Below are 17643 nucleotides of genomic sequence, written 5' to 3' on the forward strand. Positions count from 1 at the left end.
CAGAATGTTCCAAATTTGTAAATAATAATTTAATACTCTCTTTAATATTTGACAAATAAACTGGAATGTTTGCATTTTGTAATGATGCAAGAGACATGAGTTGTAAAATAGAGAAATTAATCTCCCAAATCCTGATATTGTCATTGCGTGGATCATTAATTACTCCCTCCTAAGTGCACACCTTGTACATTAACAAATGATCCTAACCTTGCTTAGGTGAATGATGGTTTCAGTTCTTAAGACGTCCAAACTTAAGAATGAAAATCAAGTGGGTTGGTCACTAGTAAACAATGTATCATTCATACTTCCTCATGAGTTAAGAGAATAAATTGCCATTCTCTATGAATCATTCTTTAAATAAAAATAATAATTTTTAGATAATAACGGGATCTTTTCATCCCTGTATGTAGTTTATTTATACTGTTAATTGAAATCAATGTCACACGCGTGTTAATAATTCCTTAAGAACTAAACAGACTGTGAATGTTGTTTGGATAGGGACAAGCAGGAAGAAGTTTACCTGTATATAAATACCACTATCGTCCCGTCCGCTCTACGTTTAACATCTTTTTCCAGTGTTTCTACACATTCGGACAAAGTTACTGGTTCACACGTGCACCTTCAAGTGCTGCTTTCTTTTGTGATGTTTTTTGTGAAAACTTGGAAAACTGAAATTCGTAAGCTAAAAATACATGCTGTCGCGTCGCGTAGTTATCTGGAAAATCCCTTTTTGTGACATCAAACACACTGGCATTCTATTGAAATTAATCACTGCATAAACTTTGAACATGGCAGACGAAAAATTATTCAGTTTTCAGACTGGAAAAGTAGCCCATTTTACAACTGTGGATTATGTACTCTTCGGACTTTTATTAGTGATATCTGCTGGAATTGGACTTTTTTTCGCCATAAAAGACAGAAAACATAATAATACAAAAACATTTCTGATGGCGGGAGGGAACATGAGCCCATTTCCCGTAGCTTTGTCTCTTTTAGCCAGCTTCATGTCGGCTATAACACTTCTTGGAACCCCGGCTGAGATGTATAACTATACAACAATGTATTATTGGATTGGTCTGTCGTATTTTTTTGTTGCCTTTGGGGCAGCCCATGTGTTCATGCCAATATTCTACCAGCTAAGAGTCAGAAGTGCCTACGAGGTAATATAAAAAACAATACTTCTTTCCCAACTGTTTAAAACAGCAGATATAATTGCATGACAGTATATTTCTCCAAGTAATAAGCTACGGTGATTACAGTCTAACTGTTTCTGGTTTTAGAAATGGAAAATCTAAGTTGTTTAATTCCCCATATATCAGTGATATATTTGCAAACCTTTCTACTTGACATGCACTTATCAATGCTATATAAATGGTCGTTGATTTTTACCTGCCAATACATATGTTTTAACTGATAAACATACAAGACCATTTAAGCATATTGACATGCTGTCCTAAATAATGATCTTAAGGAATATACAAATGAGCCAATTTAACATGCATGACATAATATATTACAAAGCAAACCACAACACAAAATAATTTACTACTCCTTTAAAATTGGCAAATCGACGTAATACGCTCTTATCAAATAATATCCTGGTTACCAAATGGTTATATTAGGCTAATGCTCTACCTTTTGCATATGATTACAACCCAATAAAATGAAATTTTATATCTCAAAATAAAAAAAAACTTCCTTTTACTGTACAGATTAAAATATTCATCATAAAAGTTATGATAAGTTATGATATGGTGATGAGAAATACTTTATATTTGTTAATTCATACATAAATCAGATGCATGTCATTTATTAGTTATTTGGGTCTTGTTTTCTCTTCCGAGGCCTCAGTTCAATTTAATATAGTTTGAAAGTGGTAATAAATTATAACTCGGTTACAATTACTTACACTTAGGGACATACATGACGTAGTTTTGGAACTGGATTTTCTTATTCCATGTATTACTGAAGATTGATAGAATTTTTATGTCAAGTAACTGATCGTATTTATTTTGTTTGCAAGAATGATGCTAAACCTTTTCTTCATACATGTACAGTGACTTAAAATATTCAGCATCGTGTATCATATCACTCTACCTAATAAAAATCTCCAGCAGAATCCAACAGCTCTTGATTAAATTTTTGAATAAATTTTTGAAAACTTAAAGTTTCCTCCTGTTTTATTCTTTATCAATTTTTAGATAAAGTAAACTTTAAAAAGGAAATAAAGTTTAAGAAAGTCACTGTTAACAACGTATCAGTCCTTTAATTATCACCCTCTTTCTCTTTTAAAACTGCTTTTTAATCTAAAAAATAACATTTCTTTAATCTATAAATATATTTTTTATTTTTACAGTATCTGGAGCATCGCTTTAGTAAGGGCGTGCGAACTGCTGGATCTATGACCTTTTGCGTACAGATGGTAAAATTATAAGTCAAAAATACAAGTAAAATGTAACTTTAGCATTACATAACATATCTCATCTATGGAGAAAAAGTAGAAGGGAAGGTATTTATCAGTTATCATTAGGTGAAGAGCAATCAACGATGTCCATATGAAGGCCAACGATTTGCAAATATATCAGCAACTTCTAGACTATGAAGTAACACAGTATTTTGTCAATCTTTGTGTGTAAATGATACTAAAACTAATACGTTAAAAGTTTTATCGTTTATTACAACAAGAGTAGTAAGTGTTGCGAAAGACGTTACATAAATTGCAAGTCTGGGGGGAAATGCTCTTCTTCAAATAAGATTGAAATTGTGAAATCTTAACGTGATCTCCTTATAAGGCAATAAGATCTCTGAGCGATATGGAGACATTCGAAATTTCTAAGCATTAACATGCATATTTTTTAAAGGGCAAAATTGTATCCAGTCACAAAATGTTTATGCTATCAAGATTTCTCTTACAGTAGTTTAAGTGTATTTGAATCATTAAAATATTCTTAAACATGTACACTCAAGTCACATTTTTAAAGTGTCTATTTCTCGTTTTAAATTCTAAGTTAATGTATTTAACCATGTCAAGGGCGCGACTTGCACGAAAATATCTGTAAACTATATGTTTTCAATAGTATATAATTGCTTGAACAGATAAAATTTAATCAATACATCCACTTTTTTTCAGCTTTTGTACATGGCCCTTGTACTTTACGCCCCATCTTTGGCATTGAATTCAGGTATTGCATTAACTTGTCCAAGAATTTGATATCATGTGGTCCGTAATTTTGCAATTTTTTTTTTATCGAGATAATGGAAGAAATATATGATCCAGGATAATTAAAGAATATTTTTCAAAAATTTATCGTTCATTTCGATTTTTGCTTTCCATGAGCTTTTTGAAAACTATGTGCCATCGAAAGATCTTGAATGTCATCGAAGAAACGATTTTGGAAATTTGGTGAAATTCGTTTGACCACTCCGTTTTGTGTTGCATGAAACTTTATTGTAATCTTATTCATTTCTAAATGTATTTCTGTAAAGTTTGATCTTCATGCTACCAAAATAATAAATTCCATGAATGGTTTGAGATGTCGAGGTCACCAAATGACCTATTCATTAACTAAATATCCCTTCTTATGCGATCAGAGGATTATTTTTTCCAGATCACAGCACTAAGAAGAAAAATACATCTGAATTTCATTTTTTTTAAAAACTGAGATATGTATGCAAAGTTACGGACCATATTGCTATATGAAAAAAAAGAATTAGGAAATAAACGCTTTATTATAAAATAGTTTTCTTAAAATGTTGTATGTTTTTTTTATAACAATTCTGAAAAGTATTAGATTTCAATGAGTTAAACTGCATAATGCGTATATAAATGCGTATATAAAACACTGCATCCATACCTAAATAAATAAATCTTACTTACACTACAAAGGTTTCTTCTGAATTTTTAGTGACTGGTTTTACATTATGGGGATCTGTTATATCGGTGGGGATTGTGTGCACACTTTACACGACAATAGTAAGTATATTTTCTTTATTTGAAAGAAATTTATCATGAAATCTTTAGAATTCGAATTGCTTCAATCTTCATGCATTGAAATTATACATAGGATTTTATTATTTTAGTGATGCTTAGCTTGACTCTTTATTTCTGTATCAAGTAGACTAAACTGAAACTGAAACTGATTTACTTGATTAAACGCCTATTTTTACACAAACGTATTCAATGGCGTTGTACAGTAAAACTGTAAAAAAAAAAAAAAAAAAAAAAAAAAAAGAAAGGTCATTTACGAGTCTTAAAAGCGCAGATTCACAAGAATGGAAACGTCTGTATGCCGACTGATTTTTGGGGAGTAGATTGTTTTCATTAACATGCGAATTGAGTCTATAGAGAGCGGATTTTTCGATAAGTTTTGAAAGAAATGACAGATTACTCACTGGTCGGTAGTTCGCTAACTTCAATTCCAAACCTATTTTCTAGACTAGTGACTATAGACTAGTGTTCATCCATTGTCATTGATGGTGGACTGGATAACTTGAAATAAAAGAAACCAAATTTAGATCTGGAATTCATTCAATTTAAATTTGTATATTACAATTAATTGTCGTATACAAATTTAAATTGAACAAAGTCTAAATTTGGTAGAAGACACCAATTATCAATCCTATTTTTTTTAAGAGAATTCACTCGTTTAACTCCTTTCCTACAGGAAGTGTAAGCAATGTGAAGATTTTCTAGCTATTAACGATTAGCCTCTCTGCATGTAAAGCAAAATACAGAAGAGACAATATGCCAGTTTAAAAAAAACATTAAAAACGATATTGTTGTCTCTCTTAAAAAAAAACACATCAAAAAACTCAATATTTTCTCATGGTCAAGCTTTTGAAAAAATCTTTAGGGGGATTGGTTAGTTATTTTATTCTTCCTCAGTACTTACACAAAGTAACTTTATGAATTCATTTGTAAAATTAATTTTTTACCAAGTTTTTAATTTCTCACTTTTTTGCATACTTCTTTGTGTGACACTAGTTGTGGTTAGATGTCATTGAATGCATTAAGTAAATCAGAGCTTGATTTGGAGGTAAACAGCGAGCGTCCTGTTTTCTTCTCTTTTGCCGCCCTCTTCGTGACGTCGTAGAAGCGATAAGAAAAAACGTATCAACCTAGCATGTATTTTTAGGGGATTTTATTTTGTTCGAAATGGTTCAAAACGTGTTACTTACAGTGATCACTTACTTCCAGCATGAACTTCTTGATAAAATTAAGACAGTGTTAAAACTGAACACGAATCCTTGGACAGTGCAAGGCATTATTGAATATTCAGTGACTCATTCTTTAAATAGCATTCCCCTGGCTGGGAGAAAGACAAAAAAGAGGAAATCTTCCATGTCTGTTTTTTTTTTATATCAACTGCAATATAGGGAGACACTTGGGATTTATTATACTCCTCCTTGAAAAGTTGGGTATAGGATGGAGGTGTCCGTCCGTCCATCCGTTACACTTTGGGGTAGCCATTCCTTTTTCGCAATTCCTTTTAAACCACTGTATTCAATATGAAACTTTCTTTATTACACAGTGACATTGTACATCGCCTATTTAACGTTTCGATTGGACACATATTTGAGGACTTCCATAGCAAAATATGGACACTGTTATTCTTTCTATAACATTGAGGGTACCCATCTCTTCTCACCGACTTCCCCTATACCACTGAAAAAAAAAATTGAGGAATTTAATTATCACAGAACCTTTATTACGTAGTGTCATCGTGCATCTCCTATTTTACATTTGGATCGGAAAGATCTTTGGGGTTTTCTGTTTGCAAAATGTGGACTTTCCCATTCTTTATTCAACTTTGGGGGGTGGCCATCTCTTATCTGCAACGCCTACTTTACCACTGAATAAAATTTATGAGATTTTCACAGAATCCTAACTACATGTGCGACTTCTATTTTACGTTTTAATCGGACAGATATTTGGGATTTCCCGTGGCAAAACGTGGACTTCAATTGACATAATACTAGGTAAAGGGGATACCCACTCCTCCTAAACATTTGAATGAATTTCAGTTGAACTTTCACAGAATCTCCTTTACATATCGCCAATGCACTTAGCAATTATATACTGAAATGAGAGGGGGATATCATTTTGTGAGCTCAAATACTCACATTACCTCTAGTTTTCATACCCCCGCTCCCATATCAGTAAATGTGCCTCTATTTTTGTGTAGTGTATGATAATTAATTGCGACAAGATTTTACGAAACTAATAACCACTGTGTGACCTTTACCTTGGTCCTTCACTTTAATTGTATTTCCAGATAAGATGATATTATCAATTCCATGGGATCGATAAAAATAACTTCTTAAATGTTGCTGTTGCAGGCGAAACGTTTCCTTGAAAAAGTCAAGAAAATGGTAAATTCGATAAGACAAAAAAAAAAAAAAGATCCTCGGTGTAAGACTTCTCCCCGAAATGAGTATAGATATTTTTATGCCACTGTAGTCTGTATATATATCAGTTCTCATGATTCGCTCAAAACTGTTTGAAATAGATAAATTTTGCATACTGTTGCCGAGTACATTTTATACACAGTGGCGGATCCAGGAATTTCATAACGGGGATGGGGTGGGGGTGCTGCAGTAGAGTGCAGGGGGTTTAGGGGCTTCATTGAAGCCCTGGTGGAGGTCCGACGAAGCCCACGTAAGCTGACGATTTCTTCCAAATAAGAGGTGTTTTAATTCCCTCGATTTTAGGATAATGGACATATGCGTTCTACATACAAAAAATCAAACGGGGGGGGGGGGGGGGGCTGGATCCGCCTTTGATACATGTACTCAAATCCACTAAAGTATCTTAAGTCAATTCACGTCTCAAGGTGAAGGTCAAAGCGCAATGCATCTTCGGAATAGTCAATAACTTTGGATCCTTGAATTGGACTCAAGCTTCCTTATAAAGCTGGGACTATTCACTAAATACGGGGTAAATAACGCAATAGTATACTGTTGTCCATGACTAAGATATTCATAATGATCTTACTTCGAAGTATAAAATGTCAAGGATACTTGATGTCAATGAACAAATTTCTAAACTACATCTGTGGAATTTTCTCTTGAAATAAATCAGATACTTGCATATCTTATGATTTCACACATATATCGTGAATGCCAGATTCAAATTAGATTTGAAATTGGGTTATAGACTTTCTTAAAAAACATACTTTTAGCCAATTACATCCATCATCATTTGTTGATTTGTTTGAATCTTGAAAAAGAGCACATCATCAGATTATATAGTTACGATCTGGGGTAGTACAATGAGGTTGGAGACATCCACTTTTGTACCATGGTTTCATATTACTTTGCATTTGATGATTCAGACAATCGAAAACTATGATTTTGACATTATTTATTTGTTTATTCTTCAAAATTCAGGGTGGAATGAAAGCTGTTCTTTTTACGGATTCCTTTCAAGTTGGAATGATGTTTGCCGGGCTAATTGCAATTCTCATCCAAGGTAATATAGAGCTGGGTGGATTTGATCAAGCATGGCAAAAGGCTGAGGAAAGTGGAAGAGTCTATTTCACAGAGTAAGTAAAAATGTTTAGTTGGGACATGTTTAAGAATAAATTGTTAAGAAAATAACATGTAAGAATAAGTTAGAAAATTAGCAAAGTATAACTCCTGATAGATGTTAAAATGCTTAAAATAAATCAAATATTTACATGTATATATCTTCATTTGATTAACTAATTCTAAGGGTAGTTAGAGTTTAAGCATAATGAAAAGTTTTAATTTTCTTTTTGTCTGTACCTTAATAATCCAGTATGGCATAAAAATTAAAGCAACCTTGAAATTAAAACTTGTCATTTATTATTGATTGTGACTGTAAGAAATTCAAATAAAATTAAATATGAAATAAACATAATACAAGTTTAAATCTCATGTTTGAATCGTGAAATATTTTTCAATAGTGTAAACTTGATAAATTTGAAAAAAAAAACTTTGTTATATTTTCTTCTTTTCATTATTTATGAATGGAAAATTGATATTATTTTAACCATATAGTAATAGTAAGATGTTATTTTTGACTTGTGTAGCTTTAGCCCTGATCCTAAGGTAAGACACAGTGTTTGGTCTCTTGTGATTGGTGGAACGTTTACCTGGGTGGCTATTTACGGTGTCAATCAGGCACAGGTACAGCGTTATTGTACCTGTCCATCTCTCAGAAAGGCTCAGATGTGAGTACATTTCTGATTCTCTTGAATACGTTTGATTTGAACTATATAGCCCAGCGCTATGAAAAAATACACGTACTCACCCTATGTTGATTTAAATATTATTGTTCAGTAAATTTGAATTTTTGATTGGTGTTAAAAACTTTTACAGAAGACTACTCGATATGGTTTCGATAACAAGTCTTTAACATTGACAGATCGCGCGTCATGTACAGCTTACAGCTTGTGATTAAGAAATGTAACATGATTATTTAACAAAGAAGATTCAAAATGGCTTTTTGTGACAATTTTACGATAAATAATAAAATTTGCCAGAAAAACCTGTTTCACTTATTGATTTTCTTGTTTCTGTAAGCAGAATTGTACACATACACATTGATTTAAAATGGGATGAATTGGGCATGAGATGTGTAAAATCTTTAATTGTCATATGAAAACCTACCCCTACAAAATGTTTTAAAAAAACAATGTATAATAATTGCCTAATGCATTTACTCTGTGTTGTGATAGCTTTTTCTAAACCTCAATTCTTGATTGGACAAATCACACCATGTACAATATCACACACACACACACACACACACACACACACACAAAAACAATTCTGGATTTAAATTTTTCAGAACGTTCTCATTATAATATATTGTCATACAAATTTAGGCATATAGTTTGCTCTGGAAAGCATTAATGTTTAGGTATAAATCACTGATTATAAACATCTGCATTATTCTCTATTAATTAGACTTAGCATTATTATTTAAGTAGATAAAAAGTTGATAAATCGATGTTTTTTGCCAATAATGTAGTAAAAATGAAAAATAAAACTAAAATGGCGATGCTTTATTGACATCTTATTCTAGTGCTATCTGGATGAACTTCCCTGGCTTGTGTCTGATCCTGTATCTGAGTTGTCTCATTGGAATGGTTGTGTACGCTTTCTACAGTAATTGTGACCCCTTTACTTTCAACCTTGTTAAAACTTCAGATCAGGTACGCTTTCGCTAAAAAAACGACACAAATATAACAATTTACTTTGTTATACTTTGTACCCATGTTTATTCATGTATTTTAATAAGTTCATACACTAGCACACAAGCTGACACTTTCACAGAGAGTTATTGTCCAACAAAATACTATCTTTAGATCGATGAATGACTTTAAAATTCAGTTGATGATGTAGGATTTTACCACAATCAACAATTGGTTTGTTTCTTGGTATCCATATCAGAATTATCGTTCATTACAAGCAGTTCATTATTTTGTAAAAATATTTTACGAACAAATCCTTACAAACAAAAAAACATAGTTCCACTAAATTCCACTAATCCTCTTTCTTTATTCCTCACTAAAATATTTACAGCAGTGAAGGACAAACTTTAGGAGTACTGTACAACGGTATATTTGAGAAGTGGTGTAAATCAGATGTGGACATTTAAAAACCCCAAGGAACTTTTAGAAAATTTGAAATCACAAAATTTTAACAAAATCAGTAACATCAATACTTCTACTTTTCAACACTTTATACAAGCATTCCCCACGATGAATTAAAGTCCAGGCTTTTTGACATCATAGACGGCCGTTTTTTTTTCAATAAAAAATGGAACTCGTAAATATACTTACCTATAATTGTTTATTTCTAAAATTATTTTGTTAAAAAGCATTCTGAAGTTGATATTTAAAAGATGCTTGAGTTTCTGATTGCCAATATCTATGTATATTTTGGAGATCAGGTCTTTCAACAATCTATTGTAATTTCCCATGGGTACCAATTGCATCCCCTAAATTGTTAGCAGACCTGTTTTTGCATTGATATGAAGCAGAAATTATTCAAAAACTTCTACATGAGAAGAAGAAAACACTTGCTGTGGCCTTTAACTCCACATTTAGATATATCGACGACGTATTAAAATCAAAAATAGTTACTTCCCCTGATATGTCGACTCGATATATCCCAGTGAGCTTGAAATAAAAGATACCACAGAGTCTGGCATCTGTTTCATGTTTGGATATTTTACTAGAAAACGACTTCAATGGTAATCTAACAACAAAGCTTTATGATAAACGTGATGATCTCAATTTTTCCATCGTCAACTTCCCTTACTTATGTAGCAATATACCCTTATCACCTGCATATGGTTTTTTTGTCTCCCGGTTGATTCGATACGCAAGAGCATCCTCTACGTATGAACAATTTCTAAAACGAGGCAAGCTATTGACAAACAAATTGATGAAACAAGGATATCAACACACTCGTTCGAAGTCATCATTTCGCAAGTTTTATGGTCGATACAATGACCTTGTGGACAAATACCTATCACTGAGTCAAAGGCTGACAAACGTTTTCCATACTAATTGTTAGGCCATTAGTTACACACTGAATTGTCTACGAATTTCCCGTTTTTCCTGATCATGACAAGGAGTGCACGGCGGCTGTGACCGGTCGGCACGGGATGCTCACTCCTCCATGGCACATGATCCCAGCTCTAATGTTTTGGGAGGTCCGTGTTTGCTCTGCTCCAGATTTATATTGTCTAGATGGACTTTCAGCTTGAATACTGTTCGTTATCTCCATATTTCCCATAATGAACCGTTTCCTAGCATTTCCCCGTGTCCGCCATAGCTGTCGTCGACGTACACCCACGGGATCAGTAAAATATTTGGTCAGTGGTTTACTTAAAAAAAAAAAAAAAAAAAAAAAAAAAAAAAAAAAATCCATATGCTGTATTCAGATCATGTTTAAGAATATATTCATTGATGAATTTTGTGTACATGTATTTTGTTAAAATCAAATTGTCTACAACCGTCTGATTTTACCTTATTCATTGGGAAAGATTTACATTGTTAATACTTTTTTCTTGCATGTTTCTATAAAGATTCAATACGTTTTATCGCATTGATCAAAGCAGAGTATGAATATCTGGAAGCAAGCACGAATTACGGTTAGGTCAACTGTTTTCATCAAGCTGTAAACCATTGGATGTATTGAATCAACTTACTTTTATTCTCCAGATGCATTTAAACAACTGATTGTATCCCAGAAACAAAGTGCCCTATCTTGTAACCCGTCATACAGAGATATTTGAAATCAAATTGTTAAAAACCTTGAATGTTCAAAGTTGTTTATTCAGCTGCCATTTTTCTTTCAACAAATAAATTATCTTTGTAGCAGACGAGATATGATACAGGGTACCGAATCACCTATTTTCCCCTTCAAATTTATGATTTATTTATTTTTGGAAGCATGCTCAAAGTAAAAAAAAAATTGCTTGTCGATCAAGTGATGACTATAATGCAGATCATTAGGAATCATTCCTTATGAAGACATAAATAGCTAAGACAATAAAAAGATGTTAATTTAGCACTGTATTTGCTTCTTAAGTTTCTTTTTAATTTTCCTGGTGGTATATTTTTTACGTATTTTGGAAAATGAAAAAGAAAATCAATTAAAATCATTGATTGTTTTTTTTTTAATGTTTTTTTTTAATCACTAGCTTCTCCCTCTATTTGTGATGGATGTTCTGGGGTATCTGAAGGGATTTCCAGGCCTGTTTGTAGCTTGTTTGTTTAGCGGAGCATTAAGGTTCGTTATATATTTTTTATGTTGTTTTTTTTTTGTTTTCTTTTTTTTTTTCTGTTGTCGTTGTTTTTTTTTTGCTTTTTTTTAATTTGTCAGACTACCCTTTTGCTGCAATTTTTACCACAAAAACTTACAGAAAAGACATATAACCTTATATAGAATCGTTAAACTGCAACAGAATGCTCCCGTCGAGAATGGATTGAAATCATACACTCTACCATTCCTCTTTGACTTTATATAAAATAAAACCGTCATGTAATCTGTAGATGAAATACCCCGGTATACAGAAAGAAGATTGAAAAAGTATGGTCTTATTTTTTCATACGCATGATAACTGTTTTGTTTCTTTAGCACGATATCTTCTGGGTTAAGTGCCCTAGCCGCTGTGGTCTTGGAAGACGTTATTAAAGCATATTTCTTCAAAAATCTCTCTGAAAATGCTGCGACAAACACATCTAAGGTACTCGGTGAGTTACATTGTATTCGACCTATGTTCTCATAAGTATGATCTGAAATATTTATCTACAGTACATTTCCCAAACAATTTTGATGATTAGATAAGACTAATGAATCGATACTTTTATACATGTTAAGGATTCACTTTGTATTAGATTTTTAAAGTTTTTATTAGCTGTAGTTTCATTTAATCTCGCCTAATTATTGTATTTCAATAAGTATTGCAATTGGCTGGCATTAATTTGTAGATTACAAACTTTAAAGGGAATTAATTCATTTTGCAGCGTTTGTATTCGGGATAATATGTTTGGGTCTTACTTACGTAGCTTCTCTTCTTGGAGGTGTCTTGCAGGTATGATATTTTATCTTATGAACAGAGTCTGTAAGCTTCACAGTGACTCGTGAATTCTATAATCACTATGCAACTTACTCTTGCAGAGAAAACAACTATTTTTTTTAAATATTTTTTTTGTCTTTTTTTAATTGACAGATAGAGTATCTAGAAAAACATTTTTAAAATTGAACGAATATTTCTTATTAAGTGTAAAAAAAAAAATCAGACTCTATTGCCAAATGATTCTAGCTCAAATATAATCTGAAAGGTCTCGAGATTAAACAAACATATTATACATGTATATCGTTAGAAGATATTATGCACATTCTATCACTTCTGTGTAAAATGGAACTTTTTTACTCATCCAAAAAATATTACATTGCTATAAAAGAGAAATTTCAGACGTAATGTGCAAGAGTATACTGTGTAAATCAAAAGTGGATTCTCAAAAATTCCAAAGAACTTTTAGAAAATTTGAAATCACAAAACTTTTCAAAAGTCAATAACATTTGTATTGTTTGTAGGTTTTTGAGATTGATCACTGTTTGCTATCTTCAATTATTTCATTAGACAAATATGGTGCAACATTTTATAGAATAAGACCAAACCATAAAGGTCTACAGAGAGATAGAGAACTGGAATACTGTTAAGTTCAATTGATATAAACAGGAACTATACTGCTCTGCTCTATAATACGACATTATGAATTTACCTCGCTATAAATATTTCAAACTTTAAAAAGTCAGAAATTATACACTTGTAACAGAACTTATGATACTTTTTCAATCTTAATTTAGGCTGCGTTGTCTTTGTTTGGAATGATTGGAGGTCCTCTTCTGGGACTCTTCATCCTAGGGATGATGTTTCCGTGGTCAAATAAATGGGTAAGTATCGATAAAATTGTTGTCCAAATTATTTATGACTAAAAAACAAGACTTACCCAAAGGAAAATTATTTGAGTCGTTTTTTTTTCTGGAAAAAAATTTCATAACATTCTTTATCATGAAATGTGCTCACTTCACAAAATAGTTTGTATATCCTATTCAGGAGAACTACAGTGACTGAATAAAAATAATCTTTAACAGATTCGGATTTACAATTTACTTATGTCATTTTGAATAATAATGGTAGATACTTTGATGTAACATTATACCTTTGAATTAAAGAGATTATTTTGTTTGATTATAATTAATTTCGATACTCTATATTGAATTGAAGAGCACTTACAGTAATATCACTTTCATTTTAAACAAAGCTCTCGTTTAGAACGTGCGTAGGATCTTCAGCTGCATTTTGGGTGGAAATCTTCATAACGAATATTAGTTGTATATTTAAAATAAAAAATCTCTTCCAAGGTACTTATAAAATTCTATATCAGTGAGTTTGACCTTTAGTGGACTGTTTCTTTGGTCTGTTTTTCAATGTTCTGGATTGACTTTGACTTTTTACAATGTTGTGTCGAGTCTATAGCTGCCTGTTTCCTGATTTTGGCAATTATTTTCTGAATTGATTCGATATTACTTCTGTATTACTAGTGTACCTTCTTTTTCTTTTTAAGTCGATTTTCATGTTTTTTAATTGTTTATTTTTATAATTCTAGGGAGCCTATTGTGGACTGTTTCTTGGTCTGGTTTTTATGTTCTGGATTGGAGTGGGAGCTCAGATTTACAAACCCTACAACCCCAAAGCACCGACAAACATAAGTGGTTGTAACTGGAACCTTACCACAACACTATCACCAGCCACAGTTTCGTTACTGAACAAAACCGTCAACAATGCAGCTACAACAACATCATCATATTTCAACACAACAGAGCTGACCTCTCCTGTAGTAGAGGAGGAGTACGTATCACTAACTGAGAATTACTGACTCACAGACTGACTACTCCATCTCTGACGGAGAAATACTGACTGACCAGTCCATCACTGATTGAGAAATACATGTACTCACTTGCTCAATAGTCCATCTCACCCTTTATATTCCTTGATTCAGCAAAGAAAACGATTTTCTGTTTCAAATTTGTAAAGCTTCATTATTTTAATCATCAGATATTTATCAAAATTCTGTTATATGTTTTACTGTAGATTATAATTCTAAAACGAAAGATTAAACATCATTGCGGTCTTCTCTCATACGTGATATTTTTCTGAAAATACCTTTTTCAACCTTAGCGTATTATAGTAATGATTTGTTTTGTTTCAGAAATATATTCAGTCCCTTGTACGCCCTGTCTTACTTGTGGTATAGCGCCACGGCCGTTCTGTTTGTAGTAGTGGTCGGTCTCCTTGTCAGTTTAGTGACAGGTATGTTTGATATTTTGAGTAAAAAAAAAATTCACATATTGAAAAAATAGGAAGTAATGATGTTGTATACTTTATAGTAATCATTTTACTCCTCTATTTAATGATTAGACATAATGAAGACTGTAATGGATAAAAAAAAACCAAATTGGAAAACATATAATTCATGTATTAAAAAGTGTTTTTATTTAACTTCTTAAAAATTCAAAAATTAAAAATTTTAAGTTCATTTAATTACAAAAAAAAACGTTCACGGGTAAAAAAGAAAAACAACATTTTTTTTAAATGTCATAACATTTCAAGCCTTTTGTGCATCATCTGTATAAATTCTTAGCATTTCTGTTATAACCTTACATGGTAGCCATATGAATTAAAAGTACCATGGTATTCGAACACGTATTCGTGTACATTTTTTTTTACATTTACACGTTTGTACATTAGCTAATTATGATAGTTCTGTGAAATTCATATTTTTTAAAAATTATTTCTAGGCCCAGAAGATCCTAAAAAGCTGGATCCCAAGCTGATTTGTCCATTATTCGACATTCTTTTCCCGTACCTACCAGAGAAGATCAGAAAGCCAATGAGATTTGGGGTCAGATTTGACGAAGTAATTCAAAGATTGATTTCTTTTCTTTCTTATATAATTATTAATCTCGAATTAAAGTTATCTTGACGGAGTACACTATAGTAATTAACCAGTTATAAGCCAGAAAATAAAAGGGAAGCTCATTTGAAATGAAATATTTTTATTTACAGTTTTTTCGTCGTTGATATTTAGTGTTCATTGCAATGATGCTGACAGTAATAAATATTATCGGTATCAACCAGTATCCAGCTAATCGGGTGATCGCTGGAAGATCCAACATACCACTAGGTTACTCGGCAAAAATTAAAAAATCCACTAGCTTTTTACTTCAATTTGTTTATATTCATAATAAACTCTAACACAGGCAAAACAGAGCATTAGATAGATGTTTATACAGCAATTAAGATAGAAATATGGCAACTTTTCCACCCACCTTCATATCCCGCAGCAAGTTGCTAATTTTCTCGTAATTTAATGATATATGACAAGAACAATCAGCTGAAATAAGAAAACTATTTACATGTACTGTTAGGCAAATTCAACTTTGAAATCTTCACTCTGTTTGAGAGATACACCCCTTGAAATCCAAAATAAAAATATTTTAAGAAAAATGGAGATTCAAAACATGCAGTAAATTATTAGTTGTTCGAAGTAACAAATGAGTGGTACAAAAAATATTTTGAATTTCATTTTTTTTTTTGTGCATTTAATTACATTCACATGCATAATTGGCTAATTTTCCTGTGTTTGTGAATACAATAAAGATAAGATGTTTGTATGAAGACTTCAGTATATACATCTGCAGGCGTAGATAAATAGATTTGAATATATTTTCTGATCAAATAACAAGAGTACCAGTTAAGCGGACATGGAAATTGATCGAATTTGAAAACTAATTATTCAAATGATTTTTACTTTTCGAAAATCGTTACCTTGAAATGTTGGTTTGAACTTCTATAATTTGAAAATCTCATGACCATTACAGATAGACAAAGAATCAAAAGAAGGTGGGGTATTTGGTGACTTGAATACAGATATTCTGAACCTGGAAGTGGATGTTAATTCTAAAGGAAAGGAAAAGGAAATCCATACAAATGGACTTGTGAAAACAGAAAACGGGAAAACTCCTACAGAAAATGGATGTCAAAATGGCGGCTATGTAGACAATGAAAATGGTCTCATGACACGACTCTGATAAAGTTTACAATGTAATAGCTATTGTCAGATCATAATATACATTGTTTAGTATATTTACATCGATTGTTGATTTAAATACTACTTTTTCTTTCTCTCTGACAATTTTCTTTATAGAATTTTCTTTTCACACAACTAATGATGTATATCAACATAACATCAAATATTTGTTCAATCTTCGGAAACATCATTTGTTTTTGTTAAAAGATACACATTTGCTGACTCTTGCTGATGCTGTAGAAATTTCAACAAAATAAGTAAATAAAAATGAAACATTTTTATGGCGCCATCTTTTGTTGCATAGTCCAATATATGTAGACGGATTTGTTTTAATGCTAAAAGATTCCAATATTACATCATATCCTTTAAAATCGGATTGAAAAGAAAATTTAATAAATTCCTAAAGTTCAGATTTATATTTTATTTCATATTTGTTGACAAATACATTTATCATTTTAGAATAACTGCTTCCCCGAGACGTCGTGAATAAAAAGAAGTCGTCAAAGTCTGATATGTCTAAATATGCATCTAATGTTAATATTCCCAAACACGTCCCAATTCAAAATCTGGTAGTATTCTCTTTACTCCGAAAATTCAAATATTGATTGTGATTTATCGATATTTTGGGTTTAAAAGAATTTTCCATCACTTTTTGATTCCATACTTGTTGATTCAGCACATGAAACAAACACTCAGTTTAAATACTTAACAAAAAGAAACAAGTGGAATTCCTCGAAGGATGTCCATAGAAATCTTTTTCAAATGGTGGGCTTGCTCTTGAAGAATACCTGATGTAATATACTCTCAAAATAAGAAACTGGAATCAAAACATTGGGCTCCCTGAATGAGAATCATGTTGACTATTTTTTTTAATATTGGCCTGATTTCACAACTTTCACAAATTTCGTGCTAACGCTTTCCGTGACAGGGGACCTCGGTTTTTAAGGTCTCATCCGAAAGACCCCTAACTTTCACTTCTAGTGCCTGGCGTTTGACGAAA

At 32.0% G+C, this 17643-nt stretch overlaps 1 protein-coding gene across 1 annotated transcript; it reads left to right on the forward strand.

The window, feature by feature from the left end:
- The first annotated feature begins 627 nt into the window (after positions 1-627).
- On the forward strand, positions 628-16653 carry LOC133189746 (sodium-coupled monocarboxylate transporter 1-like). Its single transcript, XM_061325145.1, has 15 exons — positions 628-1160; positions 2357-2422; positions 3131-3182; positions 3906-3973; positions 7390-7544; positions 8055-8195; positions 9053-9182; positions 11684-11772; positions 12121-12236; positions 12510-12577; positions 13357-13443; positions 14160-14401; positions 14763-14863; positions 15352-15470; positions 16435-16653. The coding sequence occupies exons 1-15, from the start codon at positions 789-791 to the stop codon at positions 16642-16644; spliced, it is 2016 nt and encodes a 671-aa protein (XP_061181129.1). The 5' UTR covers positions 628-788; the 3' UTR covers positions 16645-16653.
- The last annotated feature ends 990 nt before the right edge of the window (positions 16654-17643 follow it).

This window comes from Saccostrea echinata, unplaced genomic scaffold, assembly GCF_033153115.1.
Source record: "Saccostrea echinata isolate AGI-Se365-2 ecotype Australia unplaced genomic scaffold, CSIRO_AGI_Sech_v1 ptg000019l, whole genome shotgun sequence".
In the NCBI taxonomy this organism is placed as follows: Eukaryota; Metazoa; Mollusca; class Bivalvia; order Ostreida; family Ostreidae; genus Saccostrea; species Saccostrea echinata.

Bases quoted from the DNA above. Each gene is read 5' to 3' on its own strand.
- LOC133189746 (XM_061325145.1), top strand. From the start codon at position 789: ATGGCAGACGAAAAATTATTCAGTTTTCAGACTGGAAAAGTAGCCCAT. The intron at 12,237-12,509 runs GTGAGTTACATT...TTCATTTTGCAG, and splicing joins AAACACATCTAAGGTACTCG to CGTTTGTATTCGGGATAATA. The intron at 12,578-13,356 runs GTATGATATTTT...ATCTTAATTTAG, and splicing joins TTCTTGGAGGTGTCTTGCAG to GCTGCGTTGTCTTTGTTTGG.